Raw genomic sequence first — 27,067 nt, forward strand, 5'->3', positions numbered from 1 at the left:
GGACATGATTTCAGAGTACTAGAGACCCTCTCTCTGCAACATGTCAATACAGAAGACAAACAACAAGGCATCTTAGATTAAAGGAGAATTTTGCAAATGGATCATCATTTTTGCTTATTTCCTTTGGTTCTATTCTGTGGAAATATTTTAACTTTCAGAAATAGGGAGGTACAACGGGAACTTCAACTCTGGGATTTGAAATTTGATACCAACTTCGTGTCCTTCTCGGGAAGGATCTTGAAAGAAGTAAGAATTTTTCAAGGAAGAAGAGCGGTAAGACAGCTTCAAAATGGTCATGTTCTAGTTACTCTTGCAGTCATTTGGGGCCAAATGAATAATAATGCAGAGGACCTAAGTCAGGTCAGTAACTCACTGCTCTCTCTTCTTGGGCTGTTTGTCCTTTCTCTAGGGGAGAGCGAGCAGGTGTTCAGTTAGAAAGCATGTAACATCCTTGGCATATAGTAAACTCTATAGTTTACCATGGTTGGAGTTGTGGACATCTCTCGTGGCAAAACAATCTGCCAAGTATATCCTTAAGAGTCAAATAGCTAGAATCCAAACAATCCAGAGTAACCCATGATAGAATCCCAGTATTACTTACCACTATCTTAAGGGAAGAGTATGTAATTCAGTTATGACCAAAGTTTAAAATTGTAACGTTTCAGTAGGAAGTAGCAAGAATTTGCAATAGAAAGGCTCTTTGTCGGTATTTCTTTAAAAATTGAAGTCTTATACTATGTCTTCCAGTTTGACTCCCATCCACAGTTTGCAGATTGGTCGAGAGAGACCAGAAGTGGACCCTTACTCAATGTGAAGTCACTAGATCATTGGCTAATACTCTATCCTACGAGAAATTATGGAGCGGCCTCATCCTTAGTACAGAGTCTACGGAAAGTCACACCCACCATGGGCATAGCTATGAGAGAGGCAAAAATGTAAGTAGAGCTGAAATTAAGATCTATAACAACCGATCTTCAAATCGGAGGTAAAGTGGAGTCAGATTATATTAAATTATAGGAATTGGTCACTGTATTAAAACCCTGGAGGTTTGTAAACAAAAAAGCCTAATCTATTCCAATTAACTGTAAAATAGGCTTTGGGGATATATAGTTTGTGGCTATTGGGATACATGCTGAGGAAGCCAAACATTGAACTTATTTTTGTTTTAAGAACAAACTTATCAGGGTACTTGGGTGGCTCAGTCAGTTAAGCATCTGACTCTTGGTTTTGGCTCAGATCCAGCTGGGTGCTCAGTGGAGAGTATGCTTAAGATTCACTCTCTGCCCCTCCCCTTATGTGTGCATTTTACCCCTACGCAAATAAGCTCAGGAGTTATGGAAACTGTCTGATGTACAGGCAGCAGGGCAAGATTTCTAACACGTGCTCAGACCTCCAACAGGACATGGGGTCATAAGAAAGAGCAATTACTGTTTGGTTGCTTTCTAACTATAATGGAAGATCCTCAATGTATTATTTCTAACATGATGCTTCTAGGAAGATTTTTTGGGGATAATCCTCAATCAGACTAGGGAAATTCCTTTCTCATTTTAAAAATTTCTTTTCACATGAATGAATGTGGAATTCTATCAAATGCATTTTGTACTTTTTTTTTTTTACATTTAATCTGCAATTATTTTTCCTATAATTCACCACACTAACTGTTTCTTTTTCTGAAGATTGCATTTCAGGCTTACTGTCACCCTAGGCCCATGGTATTCTACTTTTTTTTTTTTTTTTTACGATTTTTAATTTACTTGTCTGATAGAGAATGAGAGCTATCACAGGAGGAGAGAAAGAGAAAGAGGCACTGAGCAGGGAGCCTGATATTCTAATATCATTGCTACTTTCAAGTTATTCTTTGGTTTTTGAACGTATATGATTTAATGATTTTACTCTGTCAATGGGACACCTGAGTGGCTCAGCGGTTTAGCTCTCGCTCAAATAAGTAAATCTTTCATGACCATTAGTTAAAAGTAGTTTTTTTTTTTTTTTAACATTGTACCTTGTTTTTATGTGGTGCTCCATTGGCTGCATAAAACGTTTGTTACATACTTAACTTTTGAATACAGATGATATATACTTATTTTCTAGGCTTGAAGTAAGTGATACAGTCCAGTCCTATACAACCGTCTTAGAAAATCATGTTTCCTCCAAAACACAGATGGTAAGTTTCTATTTGATAGCACTTCCTTTTTTTTTTTTTCAGATTTTATTTATTTATTCATACAGATGCAGATAGAGAGAGGCAGAGACACAGGCAGAGGGAGAAGCAGGCTCCATGCAGAGAGCACGACGTGGGACTCGATCCAGGGTCTCCAGGATCACACCCTGGGCTGCAGGCGGTGCTAAACCGTTACACCACCGGGGCTGCCCCCACCCTTTTTTTTTTTTTTTAACAAAGATTTTATTTATTCATGAAAGAGACAGGAGAGACAGAAGCAGGCTCCATGCAGGGAGCCCGATGTAGGACTCCAGGATCATGCCCTGGGCCAAAGGCAGGTGCTAAACCGCTGAGCCACTCAGGTGTCCCATTGACAGCAGCTTCCTGTCTTACCTTGTAGTGTTATAAATCTCATCTGTTAGATCTTGAGTGTCTACCACTCAAAATTAATCTCAAGTGCCCTTTCTTTGGCAGGGACTTGTCTTCAATTTCTGTCCTTTCCTGTCTCTGAGGCTGTCACCCTGTTCATGGTCTCTGACCTTTCAGCCATGTTCACTGGAGAGTGGGCAAACACTTTGGGAGAAAGTGGCCTCAGTTGCTGAGATCATCTCTCTGGGTCCCTACTTCTTTCCTGTCTTAACCTAATAACTCTTTATGACCTTGTTAGACTGCCTGAGCCCCAAACAGGCACAGTCCCTGTGTTTTCATCAGTTTGAACAGCTCTTCTTAGGAGGAGACTGGCCTATGCTATTCCAGAAGCTGAAATTGTAGGATGCATTAGCTGACCACTCTCTGAATACTCAGAAATCATCACAGAAAAAATTAGAATCTAGATTTTGCAATTGTACTTAAAAGCCTGACTTATTGAGCTATTGAAATATACATAAATACGTATATTTATATATGTGTATATATAAATAAATGGAGGTGTGTGTGTGTGTAATCTGTACCCAAAAGATTAGGTGCTTTAAGAAAAGCATATCTATAAGTTAGTTTAGCCTTCATCTTTAAGTGATCCCAACAGGCATGGAGAAATCCTAAGCCAATAATGGATTGGTGTCCTTTCAAACACACACATTGACTGCAGTCTATTACAATTAGAAATCATTAAATCATATACATTCAAAAACCAAAGAATAACTTGAAAGTAGCAATGATATTAGAATATCAGGCTCCCTGCTCAGTGCCTCTTTCTCTTTCTCTCCTCCTGTGATAACTCTCATTCTCTATCAGATAAGTAAATTAAAAATCATAAAAAAAAAAAAGTAGAATACCATGGGCCTAGGGTGACAGTAAGCCTGAAATGCAATCTTCAGAAAAAGAAACAGTGTAGTGAATTATAGGAAAAATAATTGCAGATTAAATGTAAAAAAAAAAAAAAAGTACAAAATGCATTTGATAGAATTCCACATTCATTCATGTGAAAAGAAATTTTTAAAATGAGAAAGGAATTTCCCTAGTCTGATTGAGGATTATCCCCAAAAAATCTTCCTAGAAGCATCATGTTAGAAATAATACATTGAGGATCTTCCATTATAGTTAGAAAGCAACCAAACAGTAATTGCTCTTTCTTATGACCCCATGTCCTGTTGGAGGTCTGAGCACGTGTTAGAAATCTTGCCCTGCTGCCTGTACATCAGACAGTTTCCATAACTCCTGAGCTTATTTGCTTAGGGGTAAAATGGGGATACTAGTCTTGATCTCAGTAGGTTATTGAAGAATTAACTGAGTCAAGTACAATGCTTGGCAAGTGCTCTCACATAGCACCCATCATGTAAGGGGTGACGTTCCTGATGATGGTACGTTTCAGTCTGTGCTTGTTAACCCTCTGTGTCAACTTCATGATAAACTCCTAGAAACAGAATAGCCAGGACGTAAAGACTTTGCAAGTGCAAGTGATTCATGCATATTGCCCATGCCTGGCTCCTAGGCTCTTTCCTCTTCCATATGCTCACCTTCGCCATTATTGAATGGAATGGGATTCCAGACCCTTTACCCTCCTGGGCCAGCTGTGGATTGAATGAACAGACTCTGTTCCTCCACCTAGGTAGTTTGCTTGACGTGACATCCACTTCTCCCATTACTGTGGTTTCATGTCCTCGGTAGTCTTGTTGCTTTCTTTCAAGGTCCTTTGCGTGCTGTCCAGTGAAAAGAAAGACCTGTATGATGGCATAAAACAATACCTGTGTGTCAAGTGTCCGACCCCAAGCCAGTGTGTCGTGGCACGGACCTTAGACAAACCCCAGACGCTGATGACCATTGCGACAAAGATTGCCCAGCAGATGAACTGCAAGATGGGAGGAGCCCTCTGGAAGGTGGAGACAGGAGTACGTTGGATTTCATTGCCTTCTCTTTATTTCACTTGTGTTCAGTGGAATTTAAGACTCAACCATCTTAAACGCAGTTGCTTAATTGTGCTTCTATTGTGTTCTAACTCAATGTCTTACCTTTTTTAAAAAATTTCAGTTACAGAATGCGATGTTCATTGGTATCGACTGTTTCCATGATATTGTAAATCGGCGGAAGTCAATTGCAGGCTTCGTGTCCAGCATCAATCAGGAATTGACGCAGTGAGTGGGCGTAGGCAGACATTGTGTAGATGGCAACTAGCTGTAGACCAAACAGGAGAGGTGGGCCTAACTAATGTTTGTTGACGAGGGCCATGGGCAGGGTATTCTCTTCCTCTTCTGGCAAAGTTATGCTCCAAATACATTTGATGTGGAAGGGTCTATATCATTTTTCTGTTGCTGCTTAACAGATGACGACAAACATGGCAGCTTAAGAGGACACTCCTGTGTCTGCGCATAGGTCTGTCAGGCAGCCATCAGGTTGGCCATGTTGGCCAAGCCACATTCTCCTCTGGAGGCTTGAGGTCCTATTGCAAGTGCACATCCTTGTGGTAGAATCTTTTTTTTGTTTTGTTTTTGTTTTTGGTAGATGAAGGACAGAGGTCCCCCTTTCCTTGCTGGCTGCCAGCTACAGGCCTGTTTCAGCTCCTGGGACTTCATCCATATTCCTTCTCGAATGCCCTGCTCCCCCAGAGCACACAGTCCTTGTTCTGCTTCAAATCTCTCTTCCCCCTTCTGCTATCTTGCTTTTTCAGGGGGTTATGAAATTAGATAAGGTCCATCTGGAAAATCTTCCCTAAAGCCAACTGTGACATAGGACATAATCACAGGGGCGATACAATAGTCACAGATTCCAAGCGTTAGATTTCTGCTCACTGGGGGCTCTGATGATCAGTGAGTCTCCCCATTAACACACGGGGAAGGACTCAGGCCCCACATGGGGAAGACAGACCTAGGAATACAATCAGAAGCCTATAGGTACAGGATCTGCTCTTCACAGATCTATATGTAATGGATCTGCCGAAGAACATATGCTTCCATATCTCATGTTTCTCCCTTGCTCCAGGGATACTTTTGTTTTCTGTGCTTAGAGTAGAACCTACCTTCAAAGGAGTTTGCACATTCTTCAGTTTAGTTTCTTGAGCATTAGCATGTGTATGACCATCACCAATCACTGTTATGCTTCCTGAGGATTTACTAGCCCCCTTGGTATAATTACAGAGTATTCTTTAAGGGGGTCCATTTTTATTTTCATGAATGGCATCAATTATTCCAGTCTAGTTCCAGTTCTAGTTTAATATAATATTGGTTTGCTTTTATGGTGGGAGGGCATGTGGAAAATAATGTTTCAATCATGGAAAGAAATTAAGCTCTCATTCGGTTCATTTTTAAATTTTTAATTCTTTTAAATTGGAGTTCAATTTGCCAACATAGAACACCCAGTGCTCATCCCGCCAAGTGTCCCCTCAGTGCCCATCACCCAGTCACCCCAACCCCCACCCACCTCCCTTTCCACTACCCCTCGTTTCCCAGAGTTAGGTGTCTCTCATGTTTTGTCACCCTCACTGAGATTTTCACTCATTTTCTCTCCTTTCCCTTTATTCCCTTTCATTAATTTTTATATTTCCCAAATGATTTCATTCAGTTCATAAATAATTTTGAACCCTTGCTTTTTTTTATGGTGAAAAAATTTATATTTAGATTTATAGTTGGCTGGACTCAGTTTAGATGATCCCAATTTTGTTGGCAACATCCAAAGCTCATAATCAGGAGCCAGTCGAACATATGCTTTCTTCTCTCCATCAGACCTGATCAAGGTGTTGACCTTCGCCACATCAGTGTCATAGAGCTTCTTTACAGCCTGTTTTATCTGGTGCTTATTGGCCTTGACATCCACAATGAGCACAAGTGTATTGTTGTCTTCTGTTTTCTTCATGGCTGACTCAGTAGTTAAGGGGAACTTGATGGCATAGTGATCAAGCTTGTTTCTCCTGGGGGCTCTCTTTCGAGGATATTTGGGCTGCCTTTGGAGACACGGGGTCTTGGGTCATCGGAATGTAGGTGACGTGCAGATCTTTTTTTTTTTTTTTTTGTGACTGCTCGCCTTTCACCACTTTCTTAGCTTTCAAAGCCTTTTCTTTGGCTTCAGCTTTGGGAGGGGCAGGGGCTTCCTTCTTCACCTTCGGCGCCATCTTCATGAAAGGGCGAACCCTTGCTTTTTGGCACAACATTTCCACTGCTCTGTTCTCAGCATTTGAACATACCATGATTTCATCTTGTAGACTGTAAATTCTGGGGAAAAAAAGCAGACAAATGTATTATATCATGTCAGGTCATTGCAATAGTTTGAAGCAATTAAAAAAACAGGGGATAGAAACTTGAGACCAGTATTGCTTGATCTGTTGGGAAGTGGTCAAGTAAAAATTACTGCTCCAAAGCAGGTGGTTCCCATAAAGCATGATTATGGATGAACCATTTTTTTAAGACCTCAGCTTGGAAGCAGGAATCTCCAGGAACACTGGCTATTTATTTTGGGTGTCCACCATGAGACGGCAGTAGTCCTGCACATTGAAAGTGCGTGTAATTTGTACCAATGTTAGTGAATGCTTCCATATTCCTATTTGTGTGCATTCACAATTTTAATAAATGCCTAGGGTACTGGAAGAGACCAATGCTTCGATCTCTGCAGAGGCATCAAAGAATGGATTCCTGATTGGATCTTCAGCTACTCATAGTGACTCCCCCCTCCCCGCCACCAGAGGTCCTAGATTAACTCAGGATGAAAAATAAGGGAATTTTTAAGACTCCTATCTCAAACTGACAGCTTATTTTTCTCCAAACAAGGTGGTTCTCTCAGTGCATTTTCCAGGAATCGGGGCAGGAGCTTGTGAACGGGCTTAAAACCTGCTTGGAAGGTTAGTGTCCCATCAAGATTGGTGTGCCTGACTCCATCTGGGTAGTTGTCTGCAAGTGAACACACTGTCCCCCCGGAGACGTCTGGCAATGCCTAGAGATGCGCTCCATTGTAACAGCTGGGATGGAGGTGCTACTGGCCTCCAACTAGCGGGTAGAGACCAGGCATGCTACAGAAGACAGCAACACCCATTCTGCCCCCACAAAGAATTATCTGGCTCAGAATTTCTGTAGTGGTGCTGTTGAGAAATGCTGAGCTCACGTGAAGACCAAAAGGCAGTGAATGTGTCCTGGAGGCTACAGGATTGAAAGAACATGAACCTAGAAGCTGTTACAAATAGCAGTGGCCAGTTGGTTCTGAGTTACGGCTTATTCACCCATGTTTCTGGTTTCCTTCCAGCTGCCCTGAAGCTCTGGTGTAAACATAATCAGTTTCTACCACAAGCTATCATTGTGTATCGGGATGGAGTTGGGGATGGTCAGCTTCAAGCACTGATGGATCATGAAGTCCCACAGATTGAGTCCTCCTTAAGATCTGTGTACCCTAAAGACTCTGGGTATATAAATTGTAAAGTGCAGATTTTCTAAACTCTACATTTCAGTCTTTGAAAGGAATATCACAGTTATGATCTGTGAAGAGAGAGAGCATGGCACAGAGGGCATCAGTTGCTGGATGGGGAATTCATTCTTTGACTTTCTGGTCCACACCCAAGTCAGAGGACAGAGCAGAACTAGAATGTTCCTGATTGTATCCTCCCCAGGGAACCCCTAAGAACCTGTAACTTTTTTCTAATCTCCCTGGAAGCCTTGATGTAGGAGGGCTTGTTAAGCTCAGGTACTTATTAAAATCCATAAACACAGCCTGGTGATGGTTTGTGTTTAGGCAACTTCTTTATTCTGGAGTTTTGTAGGTCCTGGGGCTGGGGAATGCCTCTCCTCTGCCTCCTCTGCTTGTCACTGGGGCCTGGTTCCCACCACAGATAGGAGCAGCCCCAACCTTGTGAGGAAGTTCTTCCCCCTAAGATATGAGTGGCTGTGAATAGAAACCTCTCTTACTGCTTAGGTCAGGCTCATGGAGCTAGGACAGTAAAGTTGGTGTGTGGGGGGACTATACCTTCTGCAGATTCTTCTTAAGGAATCCTGTGTGTGTGTGGTGCTTCAATACTCTGAATGCCTCTAGGACAACAGTACATCTGTCATTACTTTTAAGGGTCAAACTAACTTTCATTGTGGTGAAGAAACGAATAAACACCAGATTTTTTGTGGAGTCTCAAGGAAGACTTCAAAACCCACTTCCAGGAACAGTTATTGATGTGGAGGTGACCAAGAGGCAATGGTAAGCCCCCCCCCCCACTTTTATTTAGAGATTCTCTTTTATTCAAATAGAAATAGAAACTTTTTAAAAAAGGTTTGCGTGGTTTGGTGGAGAATAGATTGACCTAAAGACGGTTTAAAAATTACACGAACAGATACACATGGGATTCTAGAGGTTTCTATCTTCCTTTTTCTCTTAGAATTTAAGCCTATATTGTAAACATACTGAGATTCTTCAGTTGTTAGGAGCAATGGTAGAACTTCTGGTCAAGCAGAGATTTGTCGATTGTGCAAATGAATTAATGTAGAACCCTGGATGGGAAATGAAACAGGACCCCTTCATACCAGCAGACAGGGAGCAAGGAAGGAAAGACAAGCATCGATCAATCTAGTAGAAGACAGGAAAGGGATAAAGGAAAAAGCAGGTGGGAAAGTAGGATTAACATAAAGCATAGCCTAATACACATAAGAAATCCGGTATCTAGGGAACCCTGGATGGCACAGCGGTTTAGCACCTGCCTTTGGCCCAGGGTGCGATCCTGGAGACCCGGGATCGAATCCCATGTCTGGCTCCTGGTGCATGGAGCCTGCTTCTCCCTCTGCCTATGTCTCTGCCTGTGTGTGTGTGTGTGTGTGTGTGTGTGTGTGTGTCTATCATAAATAAATAAAAATTTAAAAAAAGGCCGGTATCTACAAAAACCTGGTGGATCTTGCCAATTCTATTAGGGGGTTTGAATGGGTTCCGTTGATCCTCCGGGAGGGGCATAAAACATCCATCCCTAGAACTCTGAGTTGAGTTTCCCTGTGGCCAGATCCAATGTGTCAGTTTCAAGTTTCTGCATCAAGGCGTCAGCGCAGATGCTTCTATAGAAATCTCATGAGCATTATTACATGGGTCAGTGGTTGCATTGCCCTTTATGGACTTGCTTTCCCAAATCCTCCCCCCACAGTTAAGCAGGCTTCTAAGTATAAAGGAAACTCTGTACAATGGATTTCTGTCCATTTGTCTCACATCAGATAGTAGGTTTGCAATGTTCTTTTTCTTCTGAAAATAAGCTATAGTCTATATTCATGTGTTCTGTGATTCCAGGTATGATTTCTTTATCGTGAGTCAGTCTGTGAAAGACGGTACTGTCACTCCCACTCATTATAATGTCATCCACGACACGGTTTGCTTCACCCCAGATAGGATACAGTATCTCACTTACAGACTATGCCACATGTATTATAATTTGCCGGTAAGTATTTTTATATGGATTTCCCTTTAGATCTCAAAGATTGTTCAACATTAAATCTATACTTTTTGAGCCATCTGAATTGATATCTCTGAAACATTAAGTTTAGATGGAAAGTTTAAAGAAATCCTTGTTGTTGTTCTTTCTGCTGAAGGGTGTCATTCGAGTTCCTGCTCCTTGTCACTATGCCCACAAACTGGCTTACCTTGTGGGCCAGAGTATTCATCAAGAACCACACCATTCCCTGGCAAGCCGTCTCTTTTACCTGTGACCAAGAGAAGAAAGCCTGATGACATGTTGAAAACCAGCATTTGTAAACTTTTTCTTTTTAAGCTGTACTTCTGAAATGCCTTCCTAGATGCATAGTTATATATATATATGTATATATAAATTTTTTTTTGAGAGAGAGAATGAATAAACTGGGAGGGGCAGAGAGTGAGGGGGGATCAGATAGAATCCCAAGCAGGCTCCCACTCTTAGCTTGGAGCCCAATATGCGGCTTGATCTTATAACCCCATGATCATGACCTGAGCGGAAATCAAGAGTTGGACGCTCAACTGACTGAGCCACCCAGGTGCCCCAAGATGCATAGTTTTAAATTCTAATCATTCTTGATAGCACATGGAAATTCAGAGTGGTGTGTCACTACTACCACTGACTTAACATAACCCTTCTAGTTTCCAAGCAGGAAAATGGACCACGAGGGCTGTGTCTTTCAACTCAACCTTTGAAATGTGTTACCATGACTATGATTGACCACACTTGAACATGTGGCACTTAGAGCAAGCTACTCCACTCATCGTTGAGATTGGGCATTAGTCTCATGAACAAGTAGACTGGAAAAATGACATCTTTTTTTTTTTTTTTTGAAAAATGACATCTTTATGAAACCTTCATGTTTAAAGGGACAACAATGCTCTAAAAGGCAAAATGAAATGATTTATTTGCTACCTAAAACTTTGTAGGAAAGGAATAACCTATGTATGTAGTATTGGTTATTCTTCAGGGTAGGGTGGAAATTTGCACGTTATCTTTGGTGGAGCTGTAATAAGGAGAGCCTTGCAATTTAAGAATTGGCAGTTCTTGGAACACTGAAATTTCACTTTTTCTACAAAGAAGGGAAATGTAGAGTTCTATTAGCACTTCTGTTTCATTCATTCTCTTGTGTGTGTTTCAAATGTGACGTTACTGTTAGTGCCATAATCAGAAGAGTCTTGGATAATTTGTTAAAATGCAGCTGTTAGGTTTTCTGAAAACTGATACTTCCCCCCCCCCTCGCTTTTTAAAACTATCTTTAAATAGATTCAGGAAACAAGATGTAAACCTTTGTTTTCTTACACTCCCAAATAAAATAGTATTTTGGTGACTGGCAGGGAGTAGATCAGCTTCAGGGATCCCAAAAAGGGTATGTTTATAAACAGTATAATTGTTTTGATAAGTCAGTCAATTTAGGTTTGCAATTTGAACTAGCCTTATGAGAAATAAAAACAAGTCATTTAAAAACATAATGTAATCCAGGTAACTTCTTAACTACCAGAACTGGCCTCATAATGATAAATGGAATACTGATGGATCCATAATTAAAGATAAGGCAACATGTTCTTTTCTGAATTTAACTTGTGATAATATATTCCTAGAGATCTATAAAGAAATAGGAACAAATTCGGGATACCTGAGTGGCTCAGTGGTTGAGCGTCTGCCGTTGGCTTAGGGTGTAATCCCGGAGTCCTGGGAACGAGTCCCACATCGGGCTCCCTGCATGGAGCCTGCTTCTCCCTCTGCCTGTATCTCTGCCTCTCTTTGTCTCTCATAAAGAAAGAGAGAGAGAGAGAGAGAGAGAAAGAGAGAACAAATTAAAAATGGTTACTAAAACTTTCTGAAGGTTTCCCATATGTACAATATAAATCATTAACACTATACAAAAACTTCTAGATTTACAAATTTATAATGATGATGTGATTCAATGAAGGTCTTCATGTTAAAAATAATTGAATCAGGTCTTGTTATTTTAAAAACCTATTCTGGTCTTCAGTCTCCTTAATCTACAGACTAGGAAAAAAACACTGTTGGTTTTCTAAGATACATGGAAATATTTTTGTGACTAAAGCACTATCTGAATTTATTCCCCCCTTACTAGCACTTTATAAATTAGGAGAAGGTGGCTGATAGTCAACATTTCTAGGAGAGAGCCTGATCGTCCCAAAGGCTTATAAACTATATGTCTATAATGTATCATAGTGCCTAGTTTCACATTGCTTGAGTAGGTTGAGAAACTAATTTTTTTTCAAGATTTTAATTTATTCATGAGAGAGAGACAGACAGACAGACACAGGCAGAGGGAGAAGCAGGCTCCATGCAGGGAGCCTGACGCCGGACCTGATCTCAGGTCTTCAGGATCACACCCTGGGCCGAAAGTGGCACTAAACCACTGAGCCACCTGGGCTGCCCTGTTGAGGAACTAATTAAAGATCTTTCAGGAATGGATTTGGCCAAACTAGCAATGGATTATATAAGAAAAATGAACTTCCTGACTCTGGCAGTTGTGAATATATATATATATATATATATATATATATATATATATATAAATTTATCAAACCTCCTACTGATAAGCACAGTTCAGAGACCAGGACAAAATTCCAGAAAAGGATGTTGAACAGCTTTGAAGATAGGGCGAGGCACAGAAGAACATAGCACCAATATCTAGTGTAAGGAAATCTAGAGCGATGACCCTGTTTGTTACGATCTTTACCAACTGCTGTTGGAAATAATGTTGGCTTTCATCACTGTCATGTTAACTGCAGATTCTAAGAGTCCATCATTGGGTTGACAGTCTTAATTTTTATTTTACTGAGAGTCTTTATCATGAATGGATGTTGAATTTTGCCAAATGCTTTTTCTCTCTCTGTTGAAATGATGGTGATAATTCAAGTCTAGCACTATGGCAATGCCTGTATCAGTTTTCTTTGCTGCTGTAACTGATTACCATGAACCTAGCAACTGCGGACCTCACAAATGTAATATCTTAGTTTTGCAGGTTAGAGGTCTGGCGTGGGATAAACAGGTCAGCAGTGTGTTTCTTTCTGGAGGTGCCGGGAGAGAATGCGTCTCCTTGCATTTTCCACCTTCTAGAGGCTGGCTGTATTCCTTGCCCCGTGGCCCCTTCCACCCTCAAAGCCGGCAGTGGCTGATTAATTCCCCTGTCCTTTCTAACACTGGCCCTTCTTCCCCACTTTTTCTTTTTTTCTTTAAAGATTTTATTTATTTATTCGAGAGAGAGAGAGAGAGAGAGAGAGAGAGAGAGAGAGAAAGGCGGAGACAGGCAGAGGGAGAAGCAGGCACCACGCAGGGAGCCCGACGTGGGACTCAATCCCGGGGCTCCGGGATCACGCCCTGAGCTGAAGGCAGACACTCAACACTGAGCCACCCGGGTGTCCCCTTCCCCACTTCTTTTAATGACCCTTGTGATGATGGTGGGAACACTTGGATAAGCCAGGATCATGTCCCTATTTTGTTAGGTGATGCGCAACCTTAGGTCCATCCGCAATTTTTCTTTTTAAGAAAGGCAGATTGCCACACGAAGTGCTTCGTTTGGACGTGTCTGGAGTCTTGGAAGAACACAGGAAGGACTACCCTGTGATCTCTTGCAGAGGGACCCTGTGATCTTGTTTGGAGGTTCTAGCGGGGGAGCACAGCTACTCCTATACCCTCTTTTTTTTTTTTCTACTCCTGTAGCCTTGCTGAAAGAACAGTCCTCCATGGGGGAAGGTCGTCCTCTCCCACCAAGCGCACAGCTTCCCTAGGGATGCATATGGAGCAGTGCGGCTGGAAGGGGGCACCTGCCTAGCCAGCCAGATCAGGGGAATCATCAACCCTGGATCAATGGGTGACAGAGGTCCCAGCCAGATTGCCCTCACAGCCCAATCTGCAACTTTATTTATTTTTTTAGAAAGATTTTGACACAAAGAGAACACAAGTAGGCAGAGGAAGAATCAGGCTTCCCGCTAAGCAGGGAGCCCAATGTGGGGCTCAGTCCCAGGACCCTGGGATCATGACCTGAGCCGAAGTAAGCCTAACCAGTTGGTTAGCGACCTGGTTGGCCACTCTTGTGCCTCCCACCCCCAAATCTGCAACTTTAATTATCCTTCCTCATGTAAGGCAACATCTGGGCAGATTCTAAGGATTAGAACAGGAGCATCTTTTGGGGAAGGTGGGGAGGGGCAGAGGCATTATTCTGCCTCTCAGACCTTGCCCAGGAGTGTCAGGGTGCAAGGACCTACATATTTGAATGTAGGAACCTCTCCCTCCATAGGGATCTAGGGAGAGAAGAGAGACTTGGGGGAGCCCCCTGCTGGAGGCTCAGAGGACGGAATCCTTAAGTGCCTGCACTGGGTCCAGAGCTCCTTCCCCCCTTGTCCCCTTCACTCTGCACTGGTGACAGCTGAGCTGCCCCAGGTGGAAGATTTGTGGGAGACCCCTCAGCTCTGCTCCACTCCCTCACTCACCCAGGTGTCTGTTCCAGCCGTTCCTTCCCCTGCTGGGGTCTGTGGCCCAGGCAAGGGCTGACTCAGCTACCCCCAGTGTCCAAGAGCCCAGGACAGATGGCCACCATCGCTGGCACTGGAAACAGCAACGGCATGGACAATCAGGGAGCACCTTGGCTGCAGCCACCCCCCGGGGCAGTGTTCCCAAATTGCTGATCCACAGAATTGCAACGGACTCCTAGGGATCTCAGAATGATTCTTGGGTTCCAGGTCATGCAGCCTGGGCTCTTTGGGTTCTAGTCTGGCAATGAGGTTGGTTGTTACCTCTCGTGTCCAGACAGCTGCTTGGTGTCTGCGTTTTGCTTGAGGCCCACAGGAGAAAAAGACAAAAAACCTGTGGGCTGCTCGTACTTCCTGCCCACAGCCTATCTCATCCCCATCGCTCAGTGGGCAAGTGGTGGCTGCTGAGTTCAGGGGAAGTGTGGGGGGGTGGGTGGCGTGTCATGCTTGGCCTTCTGGTCCCCTGGCACAGGGTGTGTTGCTGCACCCCCTTTCCTAAGGTCCTGAGCATGATCTGCTGACTCAGTGGTCCTCACCGCCTGGGGCTCTTGCTCAGAGGATCGCTCCTTCCAGCCCTGGAAGCATTGGTGTGGATTATTATGTTAGTTCCTGAAACCAGCTTCTCTCATGGAAAAACTTCAGGAACCCTCTCCCCTTGCTCATCCCCAGGCTCCGGATTCTATACTTGCACCCCTCCCCAAACTATAGACTCATCAATCCCTGGTTCCCTGGGTCCAATCTTAGGCTGAGAGTAATGGGCTTGTTCCAAGGAGGGCTCCAGTGGAACATCCACCGGACTTGCAGAGCCCCCCCCCCCCCACGCCGCTTTCCCTCCTGGGTGAGAGGACCACTGTGCATTGTCTCTCTGCCCCCCAGAGAGGAAGGAACCACGGGGTGAGGTGAAGACCCGCCCCCCACCACAATAGGAAGCTGGTAGGTTTGGCTGGTCTGTCACCTGTCCCTGCTCTTTGTCCTTGGGACATTGTGAATCTGAATCTGCATCAGAATGTTCTCTGAGCTTGGGATCCCTCTGGGGACCTCTATGGGGATCAATGTGGAGGAAGAAGCTGGGCTATGGAGGCCACTTCATTGAGCTCAGGGCTTCACTGTGGAAAAGAGGTTGCATCCTGATAGGCTCCTGGGCAGAAAGGAAACCCCCGTCTGGGAGGAGGGAGCAGCGGAAGGGAGCATGGGGTGCAGTTCTCTCTCTCCAGGGTCCCCTTTCTGTAAGAGCCTCTGGCCCTCAGGAAGCAGGGGGAGCACCCTCCTGGGGCACAGCTTCTACTGGTTCTCGGCCCCCTACCCCCACCCACCTTGGAGCTCAAGTGCAGGACAAGAGAGATGTGCTGACTCCCCCACTCTCCCATTGAGTGGAGCAAGTGGGAAGCAGAGCTCCAGGGGTTTGTCCATCACAGCCTCGACCCCTCCCCCACCTCCTCCCTCTCTGCTCAGGTAATCTGCTGTCAAGGCATCAGGGGAGGCCTTGCCATTTCCTTCTTGTAGGAGGGGCATCACATGACAGTGACTCAGACTCCCCACTTTTGTGTCTCTCTCCCCTTATTTCAGGACGCCCAGCACAGTGTGTACTGTCTCGGGAATCTCAGGGTTGGGGTATCCTGGACAGAGAGGTACCTGCCTTGCACTGGGCAGGTCAGCACTTTTGGATCAGGAGGTCCAGGCTGGTATCAACAGCTCCCTGGAGCTGCCCCCAGAACTGTGATGCCCAGAAGTTCTTGGCGCCCACCTCATTCCACTATTATGGTTATACTTGCCTCTTTAATTAGTTGTGGAATGAACCAACCGTCTTCTATTCAATGGAAAACTGAGTCTATTTAGAATGATCTGTTCGCTGAACAGATGCAGGAAGTGACCTCTAAGGGTTCCGTGTGATTTCTATTCCTTGGGAAGTTGTCTTGATGACTCATCCCATGTCTTCAGTGACTGTAGGACTAGCCATGATTTTCTGCCTGGCTTCGGACAAGTAACCTAACCCCTCTGAAGGCAGCTGCATGCAGAGGTGACTAAACTCACTTTATACGTTTGGGCCAAATGGACAAAGCCTGGTTAGGTGCTTGGGATACGTGGGGGAGTGTGGAGGATGGGGGGTTCTTTGGAAGGACCTGTGAGGCTGTACAATGAGTGTGCCAGGAGGGCAGTGACACGGCAACACTGCTGTATATCCCACATGCCCTAGATTCTGGTAGAGACAGCCAGCCCCTAGACATCTATGTTTTAAGAAAAAATGGCAGGGGGATCCCTGGGTGGCACAGCGGTTTGGCGCCGGCCTTTGGCCCAGGGCCCGATCCTGGAGACCCCGGATCGAATCCCACATCAGGTTCCCGGTGCATGGAGCCTGCCTTCTCCCTCTGCCTGAATCTCTGCCTCTCTCTCTCTCTCTCTCTCTCTCTCTCTCTCTCTGTGACTATCATAAATAAATAAAAATTAAAAAAAAAAAGAAAAAGAAAAAATGGCAGGCACACAACATAGAACTGAGAAAAGAATGCCCATGGCAGAGGTTGGCTGGGGCTGGCTGGGATCATGCGGGCAGCAGCTCTGATGCGCGTGGCACCTCTGAGCTGTTCAGACGCTCAGGCCTGCTGAGCAAGCAGGGTTTGCACAGAGGACCCAGTTACCTGGGGCAGGCCACCAGCAGGCCGCCACGCAAATTTAGTGGACAGTAACGCGACACACTCCACGGACCTTACATGAATAATACTTCTCTCTGTCCTCACGAGTAATTCCAATTACTGTCACTCCTATTTTATTAATTTTTTTCATTTTATTTTTTATTTAAATTCAGTTAGCCAACTTATAGTATATCCTTAGTTTCAAATGTAGCTTTCAATATGTCACTCATAGTTTAGACACGAGCCATGGGCGCTCCTAGAGAAGTTTGTTGATCCGGCCCTGGGTCACATGGCGCGAAGGGCAGAGCTGGGCACAGAGCAGACTGTGCAGATTCAGACCTCACACTGTCCCCAGCATGGAGTGTTGTCCTCATTGTCCTGTCTCCAGAGAATCTCTGTCCTGTTCATCAGGTGCAACGGGGAGTGTGCAGCATGCTCTGGTGAGTAAGAACGTCACATCCTCTGCCTCCATGGATCCTAATTATTCTGGGGAAGATACACATAAAATAACCTCACAATGAATTGTCTCCTAATAGGAGACCCCTGAGACAGATCAGCTGGGCACAGCTCTAGTCAGGGAGATCTTGGGAGGCTCTCTGGGAGGGGGCTGAGTGTCCATCTGAAAGCATTCGTGGTAACTGGGGTGCAGCCTGAGTTATGGCTGGGTGGGCAGTGGGAGAGAGGATGTCTCCCTGAATGACCACTGGTCCGCTTGACTCCTAACTGTCGCAGAACCCGTGACATTCTAAATCAACTGTCCACATGACAGTTGCCCAAAGAATTAGCTTCATCTGCAACTGACCAAACCTGGGTGATGAGCAGCTAATATTAGCTAGGAAAGGGGCCTGCCAGGCTGGTGCTCTGGTGGCTTAATGGATGGAGTCTACAAAGCCCCAGTGTCTCGATGACCAAGGGTCTGACCCGCCCTCCAAGCAGCCAGAGCTAAGGCACAGCCCAGAATCGGCAGGGGCTCCCTGGCTCTGAGCGGGCACCTTCCTTCCTCCTTCCTTCCTCCCCAGCATCCAGTCTCTGCTGCACAAACTACAGTCACTCGACTTGCATCTACTCACTGATTTTGTACCCACAGGACCTTCAATGGAGTAGTCCATGGAGGTGATATTTGTGGCTCTACCCTGTTGTTTGGCCAGAAGTCCATTTGGATGCTGCCGAGACACTGCTGGGGACAGCCAGTAGATTTTCTTGACTACAGATGATTTTTTTGTGAATCCTGTGTTTGAATTCCCTATGATCTTCTCTTTTTGTAACGTAAGCCCTGATCCTGGAAGTACACTGACCACAACACGGTCGCTGTGCAGCTGGGAGAAGACCCTGGGAGTGCGATCGTTCATTGCTGGGTCACACTCCCGTTCTCCTTGTTCACCTGTGCCTGGGGAGCCAACTGAGTCCAGGCTGGGCCCAAGAGGGGCATTGCGATGTGGTGTGTGCTTACCACCCCCAGCAGAGTGATGCGTGGGGACGCGATTTTATTTGGATGACAGCACAGAAAAGATAATAGGACAGTGACCAGGAGCATGGGAGCTCGTGTCTGATGACTGGTATCCGATCATACTAGAAGCCACCTGGGAAAGTCACCTAAACCCCCTGTCCTCGGTCCCTGTCCTGTGACATGGGGCCTACTTACTAGTATTATGTTATAAAGCTTACTAAACTCCAGGTAATGCCGAAGGAAATGACTGGTACCTCGTAGTGCTGCATAAGTGATCCCATATGCCACGTCTGGAGGAATAAGCAAGAAATGCAGAAGTAGCTGCCTGCAGAGGGGTAGTGTGGACGGCTACAGGGCAGGAGAGGGTGGAAGGTGACCTTTCACATGGGCACGATGCTTTACCTCAGGGAGAATGTCTGCCATCCTCTCCTGTGATCCCCCAGCAGCCCCCCACGGCATACACGGGGCAGGTGCAGTCACCCTCTATTTCGTAGTTCATGGCACTGAAGTTCAGAGATTTTTAGTAACTTGCCCAGAGTCATGATGTTGATGACAGACGCATCTGGGACAAGAAAGGAGTTGGTTCCCTGGGGACGGAGATCCCCGAACCCGGCCCCCAACTGAGTCCTGTGGATCATGTCCTGGACTCCAGACCAAGCGCTTCCCTCTCTCCGTTCCCCAAACTCTCTTGCTGCAGAGACACAGGAGGTGCTTGTGCCAAAGAAGGCATATGCTTGACTCAGCCTCCACCCAGAGGTTTCCTGAAAGGAAGTTCCTTGAAAGGTCAGGGGCTCCAATCTGTGTCCCTTCTCCCTCAGCATCTTCACACAATAGCTGCCCAAGATGAACTCTTGGGGGTCTGACCTGTGGTCTGTGTGGCTCCCACGTGGCTCAGAGTCCAGGCATTTCCAAGCCAACTGTCCTCATGACAGCTCTCTAGTGAGTTACCTTGGCCTTCACTGACTAACTCTAGATGAACAGTTGGTGCTGATTAATGAGGACAGTGATCTACTGGGCTAGTATTTGGTGGTTTAATGGAGGAAGCTGGCATGTCCCCCGCTGTTTACTTACTGATCTAAGCACCCGTCTGAGCAGCCTGGCCTAAGGTCTGGCTGAGGGCAGGCAGGGACTGCACTGGCTCTGAGTGGGTATCTTTCCTACTCCTCAATATGACAGAGTCTCTACAGACTCCTCATCCTTCTTAGTCTCCACAGTGGTAGCGGAGAGAGTCTCATGTTCTCTTAGAGGGTCACCACCAGGGATCCCTGGGTGGCGCAGCGGTTTGGCGCCTGCCTTTGGCCCGGGGCGCGATCCTGGAGACCCGGGATCGAATCCCACATCGGGCTCCCGGTGCATGGAGCCTGCTTCTCCCTCTGCCTGTGTCTCTGCCTCTCTCTCTCTCTCTCTCTCTCTCTCTCTCTCTGTGACTATCATAAAAAAAAGAAAAAAATCTAAAAAAAAAAAAAAAAAGAGGGTCACCACCACTATGACACCCACCCCCCGGGACTCTGAGAGTCACCCAGGCCCTCCTCCCCTCTGTCACCAAATGTTCATTCCATCAACCCGATGGCACTATCCCTTCTCACTACTCCCCTAGGCAACACCCAAATGGCCAGGGACCCTGTCCACATCCATCCATGGAAATCCCACCATGAGATCCTAGTTTCCTTTCTTTTTTTTTTTTTTTTTCCAGTTTCCTTTCTAAATCTCCAGATTTACACTGCTAATGTTTGGTTTTGGATTTTGACATCTACATCCAGAGGAGTTGACCTGTGACACCCCCCCCCCCCGCCCCATTCCTGCCGTGTCCATGCTGGGGTAGCATCAAAATGCTCCTAATCCCATGAAAGCAGTGTGGGAAGTTCCTCTGTGTCTGTTCCCTGGAAGAGTGTGTAGGAGACTGGCATTTCCATCTTCAATATTCAGTTGAATTCAGAGGAAGCCACCTAGGCTTGAAGTTTGCTTTGTGTGAAAATGTATTTTTTTTATATCTCGTTTTAAATTGTTTCTTATGCTACATATTATGCAGTGCAGACATCTTAAGTGTACAGTTTTATGGTTTCTTATAAACACACTTGCTGCCAACACCCAGTTTCCACATGCAGAGCGGCTCCAGCACCCTGGCAGCCTCCTGTAGAAGGACGTCAAAATCATTGCTAATTTATTAGGTTACAAGGATGAAATCAGTTACTCCATGAATATTCCAAGCACAATGATTACACATAGTTGGTGCAAAAATAGTGTGGCAGCACCCTGGGAAGGTAGTGGAGCAAGCGGGAGAGTTTCCACTGTGGGGGCCTGGGGCAGGGCAAGGAGGCCAAGAGAAGTTTCTCGGAAGCATTTGGCTTTCGCAGAGTGAACAGCCGCTGCTCCAGAGTGCAGTACCTACATTAATTCAGCGACTGCTTCCTTTGCTTCAAGTGCTGTTCTGTTTTTGTGTTTCATTTTACATAAAAATATTTTAAAGATCAAACTAGCAGAAGATAAATTCTGCTTCCTGTAAAAGCCTCCAGCATTAACTATAAAACGTTTCTCTGCAACTCAGGTGGCATTTGTACGGTTCACACACTCGGAGGCTGGCACTGACTTAGTTGGCTGGGACCCGAGGAGCAGTGGGGAGCCCTTGGTCCTTGGCCTCCTGTCCCCTTTAAGCTTCCAGACACTCTGCAAGTCCAGGAGCTCTGAGATCCCAGCCGACACCTGTAGGGCACTTCCTTTCCGGGTCTCTAAGCATCTGCTGTGCAAACGGGTGCAGGGCTCCCCTGCCCCCGCCCCGCAGAGGCACAGAGGAAGGGGGACTGCTTGGGGGGGTGTGCGGGACCCAGAAGGCTCCTCAGGTCCTGGAAGGTGACCTCGGGCCTGCAGGTCCCCAGCAGTCAGATCCGCGGGGCACTGGGTCTGTTTGTGGCTCTGAGGCTGAGGGTGTCACCCATCTGAGGAGTGAGTCTGTCAGTGTCCTCCAGGAGAGACTCTGCCTGGGCCTGGGGCCAGGAGCCCTCAAGCCCTGGGTGCCCTGGACAGTGAACTGGAGAGGCCGAAGGGGAGGCTCCAGACTCTGGGATGAAAAGCCTGAGTCCCACCCCTGGGCCTGTGAGGAGCAGGAGGTCTGAGGACATGGGGCAGGAGAGGTGATGTGCCCCCCACCTCACATGTGATGGGGCCGTGTGGCAACCTACACCACCAGGGTGCACAGTTCCCTGGAGGGCTTCCCTTTCTCCCCTAAGAATCTTCTCCACCAATGCCTTGCCTGTGCCTTTCAGCTTAAAAATGGTCATGCTGAAGTCATAAAAAAATAAGCTTACGGCTCAATGTGTTTCAGTGTGAAAAGGCACTACAGGGACACTGCTATTTAAAATGTGATGAAACCTAAGAAAAAATTAGAAAGTAATGAAACTGGCTATTTTTGTTTTATTAATTTAAAAAATCAGAAAATAGAAGAAACATAAGCAATTTGCCATTCTTTTTCTTTACCATATCCAAAATGGGCATCGCACTACATGTCCTTTCACTTTGTGGGGTGTTTCATTTGATTGTTACATATATACTTGAAAGTCTATATAGAACTTTGGGTTGGGGTGCCCCAGGTCCTGTGCAGAGAGGCTGAGGGGCCCCCGGGGCTTGGGCAACTCCCAGCTGGGCTCGGACGCTGCGGTGTCGCCTCCTGGCCACCGGGCTGCCCTGCACCCGCGGGGATGGGGAGCTGGGCCGGCTGAGGGGCCTCTGTCCTCCCCACGGGCCGGAGCCTGAACTGGGAGGAGTCAGGGCTATGCTCTCACATAAAGAATGGACCAGGCATCAGTTTCCAGGAGAGATGTCCCCAGGACACCCTTCACTTACCTGCGCTGGTTCTTCCCACCCTCCTGCATCCCTTGGGCAGTCACGTGAAGGGTGGCCCCCGAGGGGCCCCCTTTGGGTTTGTTCCTTTTCCCAAAGTGCAAAGACAAAGTCAGGGGAGCAGCAGAAAACACGAGCACTTGTCTGCCTCTGCTTTTCCTCCTGTCTGCTCTACACGCCCGTTTCCTCCTCTTCTTCCACCCCGTCAGCTTTCACTTCCTTCATTCCATCTCTTGAGCCCAGGATGAGGGAGCTTCTGATACCAGACTTCTGTGGGACCCGAGAAGAATTGGGCATGTTCTGAGCTCCCCCCACCCCTCCCTGGGGGCAGGAGAGCACCGAGCAGGGCTGGTGCCGGGGGCAGAGCCAGGCTTCCGGGGCCCCTCCAGCATGGGGACCCTGCCCATCTCACCTCACCCTCCCACCCCCCTCCCACTACCCAGGGCTGCTCAACACCATTCAGATGGTGCAGACCCGGGTCGGAGTCAGGGTGATGCTGGGAGAGCAGGTGAGGGGGGGCAGTGGTGGGAGATTTGATAGACACCAGAGATGCGAGGACCTCCTGTCCCCAGATGGAACCGGGTCCTTCAGGAGGACAATCATCCAAAGAGGGAATGGGGAAGAGGTGCAGAGGAAGCTTATGGGTAGGGAAGAGAGAAAATGGAAAAGAGATGACGAGATAAATCACTGGCAGTTTTGCTCCCTCTATCCAGCCTTCATGCAAAGTAACCCTCTGCATGGACCATAGCAGGAGTGGCCTGGGAGGGGGTGGCCTTAGGAGAGGACAGGGGACAGTCAGGGCTGAGGTGAGAGTACCTAGGGTCATGGCCCAGAAGATTATGTCCCTGACCCTAGAACTCAATTCTGTCCCAGGAAAGACCGTGATGGCTTCACCTCTGCCATGAGGGACTGGGTTTCTGATCCTCACCACACTCTTCCGGCTCTTGGGTTTCATACTGTGGCCTGGAATGAAGGCCTGTGTCATCTTGTCTTTCCAAGAAGGCAGCCACCATCACCATGCATTTCCATGTGGGATGTTGCCTTCCTCAGTACCCACGACTCACTGCTTCCCTTCTTCCTATCTCTCCTGATCAGTGTTTGCTTCCCTTCTCCTGTCACCTCCACCCACCAGATGGTTCTCTGACATGAGAGCAGTGGAAGAATGATCATGGGTGTGCTGCCACCCTCCATAATCAATCAATTGATCAATTCACCAATTCAGCCAAATCTGGGGGCACTTGCCATCAGCCTGGGCTGGGCCCTGTGAAAGGGAATAGTAACCCATGCCACATACTGCATATCTGCCCTGTGCTGGGGTGACCTCAGCTACTTAGAGTTACTTAATCCTCAGAACAGCCTCTTTAAGTTTCCCAGACCCTTCGAGTGGATGAAATTAAAAGGAACTTATCCAAATTCCCCTAGTCTATAAGTGGTGTGAAAGGAGTACCAGAGCAGGTGTGGTACATAAACTCGGGTGTCTGCCAGCATTTGCCCTGAGCCCCAGTAGGACGGAGCAGGGTGGGGGGGGCTCTGGGCAGGCCCGAGGGAAGTTCCCAGGTGGGCCCGGGCCCCTGGTGTGGGGAGCAGGCCCAGCACTGTGTGGCTGGAATAGCAGGTCCTGACGGGAGCAGGGACTCTGGCTCTGGTGCTCAGAGCCTCTGTCCTGGGCCTGGTCAGTCCCAGGAGACCAGCTCTGCAGGTCCTTGAAAGGGACTGTGTGTCACCTTCACACAGGTCCCTACAATTACTGCCGCCCAGGGAGGATCTCAGGGTGCTTACACACAGGCCTCTGTCACTTGGAGGCAAGTGCAGATTTCATTCTGGTCCCAGGACTGGAGATCTGGGCGAGGAGAGGAGAGAAATGTGCTCCAGGCCGTGTCTCCCACCTCCCTTCTGCAGTGGGACCTAGGAGCAGTTGCAGGAGGCTGAGAGGGAACATTCCCTGTGCTGCCCGCTCAGGGAGCACCCATCACCCAGGGTCAGACCTAAGGGCGGCCCTGCTGGTGCTGCTGGGTGCTGCTCCATGACCTAAAGCTGCAGAGGGAGAGGGTCCCCAGCTCACAGAGATGCACTCTGTCTGCCATTCAGATGTATGGGACACAGTGCGTCCCACCAGACTGCCTTTGTCATGGGTCACCCCAAACCCGACCCAGTACTCCCCTACTGAGTTCCCAAGACACATGATCCAAATATAAGCAAGGCTTTGCTGCTTGGCAGAGGCAGAGCAGAAGAGAGCGGGTCCGGGGAGAAAGTAAACTTTAAATAGCAAAGCACATGTGATGCCTACACACATAATATCTCCTACTACTATGTCATTGATATGTGAAGAAAACAAGACAAGCCATCACACGTATTTGCCTCTTCTCTCTGATTTCACAACACCCTCCCCCACCTCAGTCTCCAAAGCAGCAGGTGTAACACGGCTGTTCCCGGAACCATCTTTCATTGATTCCCACCGGAGTGTAGTTCCCAACCTGGAGAGTCTTCACCCTCACTACTGCAGTCAAAAATACTCTCCACCCCCCAATCTTTAGGGACACAAGCATGAGCAGCAGGTTATTAGAGAGAGGGGCTCCCCTGTTGCTGCTACTCCAGCTGAGGCCAGGCTCGCTCACCCAGCATCACCCGCTCTTCCTTTGGGTCCTCATCCTTCCTGGGCTCTGGGAACTAGAGCCCTTCAACAGGACAGTGACCACAGTTGCAAACCTTCAGTGACAGAAAGGATCCCCCTTCACCTGGCACTTCCCCATCTCCATGAGATCATGACAGCTCTCATCTGCACACGGATCCACCTGAGATCCCAGCTCTGATGGACACACGCTGGGCTAGGTGGGGTCCAGGTGCAGCCCCTGTGCAGGATCACAGCCATTGCTCAGGGGAGCCATCTGTGGTAATAGAAATCTCCTCTGACTCACTGAATACGGTAGCCTCTGGCACATAACTATCGGGCACTTGAAATGTGGCTAGTGTGACTGATGGATTAACATGCTTCAATTTATGTATATTTAATGAATTGAACTAATTCATTAATTAGTTATAAACAGGCACATCTGGCTAGCGGCTATTCTCCTGGAAAGTGCAGCTCTAGGATCCAAAGATAAGGGAGATGTCATGTCCCTGCCGTGGGGGTTCCCACAGAGGAGTTTGCTGGCCTGATCTGATTGTTATTTGTAGATTGTCCTTGGGCAAGGAGAAGGGTGGGGCAAGACGGCAGAAGAGTAGGGTCCCCCAAGTCACGTGTCCCCACCAAATTACCTAGGTAACTTTCAAATCATCCTGAAAACCTACAAATTCGCCCTGGGATTTAAAGAGAGAACAGCTGGAACGCTACAGAGAGAAGAGCTCGGGCTTCTAACAAGTACAACTTGCTTTTAGCTACTCTGCAGTGAGCAAAATGACTAGAAAGAAGAACTCACCACAAGAGAAAGAATCAGACAGTCCTCCCTCCCACAGAGTAACAGAATTTGGATTACAGTTCAATGTCAGAAAGCCAATTTAGAAGCACAATTATAAAGCTACTGATGGCTCTGGAAAAAAGCATAAAGGATTCAAAAGACTTCAGGACTACAGAATTTAGATCTAATCAGGCCGAATTTTAAAAAATCAATTAAATGAGGTGCATGCAATCCAAACTGCAGGTCCTCACGACAAGGGTTAATGAGGTAGAAGAACAAGTGAGTGACATAGAAGACAAGTTGATGGGAAGGCAGGAAGCTGAGGAAACAATACAAAAACAATTAAAACATCATGAGGAAAGGTTAAGAGAAATAAATGTAAGCCTCAGAAGGAAAAATCTATGTAAACTTGGGGTTCCAGAGAGCGCTGACTGGAACAGAGGACCAGAAAGCGTATTTTAACAAATCATAGGCGAGAACTTCCTGAATTTGGGGAGGGAAACAGGCATTCAGATCAGGGAGATAGAGGTCCCCCCCTAAAATCAATAAAAACAGTTCAACACCCTGACATTTAATAGTGAAACTTGCAAATTCCAAAGATAAACAAAAGATCCTTAAGGCAACAAGAGAAAAGAGATCCCTAACTTATATGGTGAGAAGTATTAGGTTAACAGCAGACCTCTTCACAGAGACATGGGAGGCCAAAAAGGGCTGGCAAGATATACTCAGGGTCCTAAATGAGAAGAACATACAGCCAAGAATCCTTTATCCAGCAAGGCGCTCATTCAGAATAGAAGGAGACATAAGGAGCTTCCAAGATAGGCAGAAACTGAAAGGATTTCAGTGACCACCAAGCCGGCTCTGCAAGAAATATTAAGGGGGACCCTATAAAAGAAAGAGGAAGTCCAAAGAAATAATCCACAAAAACAGGGACTGAATAGGTATTATGATGACACTAAATTCATATCTTTCAATAGTAACTCTGAATGTAAATGGGCTTAATGATCCCATCAAAAGATGCAGGGTTTTAGACTGGATACAAAAAGCAAGACCCATCTCTTTGCTGTCTACAAGAGACTCAGTTTAGACATAAAACAAAAGGTTAGAGGGATCCCTGGGTGGCGCAGAGGTTTGGCGCCTGCCTTTGGCCCAGGACGCGATCCTGGAGAGCCGGGATCGAATCCCACATCGGGCTCCCGGTGCATGGAGCCTGTTTCTCCCCCTGCCTGTGTCTCTGCCTGTTTCTCTC

The 27,067-nt window shown here is 46.7% G+C and overlaps 1 protein-coding gene across 1 annotated transcript in view; it reads left to right on the forward strand.

Annotated features, from left to right (window-relative positions):
- LOC140594087 (piwi-like protein 1) overlaps positions 1–12,919 on the forward strand; it is a 30,841-nt gene extending 17,922 nt beyond the window's left edge. Inside the window, exons 11-20 of the mRNA XM_072722457.1 lie at positions 159–273; positions 748–935; positions 2,092–2,164; positions 4,288–4,488; positions 4,628–4,731; positions 7,354–7,424; positions 7,823–7,979; positions 8,633–8,758; positions 9,827–9,974; positions 10,126–12,919. Coding sequence (XP_072578558.1) covers positions 159–273; positions 748–935; positions 2,092–2,164; positions 4,288–4,488; positions 4,628–4,731; positions 7,354–7,424; positions 7,823–7,979; positions 8,633–8,758; positions 9,827–9,974; positions 10,126–10,242 — 1,300 coding nt within the window. The 3' untranslated portion in view covers positions 10,243–12,919. The remainder of the gene's footprint in view (positions 1–158; positions 274–747; positions 936–2,091; positions 2,165–4,287; positions 4,489–4,627; positions 4,732–7,353; positions 7,425–7,822; positions 7,980–8,632; positions 8,759–9,826; positions 9,975–10,125) is intronic.
- Positions 12,920–27,067: the final 14,148 nt, after the last annotated feature.

The sequence above is a fragment of the Vulpes vulpes genome, chromosome 10 (assembly GCF_048418805.1).
Source record: "Vulpes vulpes isolate BD-2025 chromosome 10, VulVul3, whole genome shotgun sequence".
Lineage (NCBI taxonomy): Eukaryota > Metazoa > Chordata > Mammalia > Carnivora > Canidae > Vulpes > Vulpes vulpes.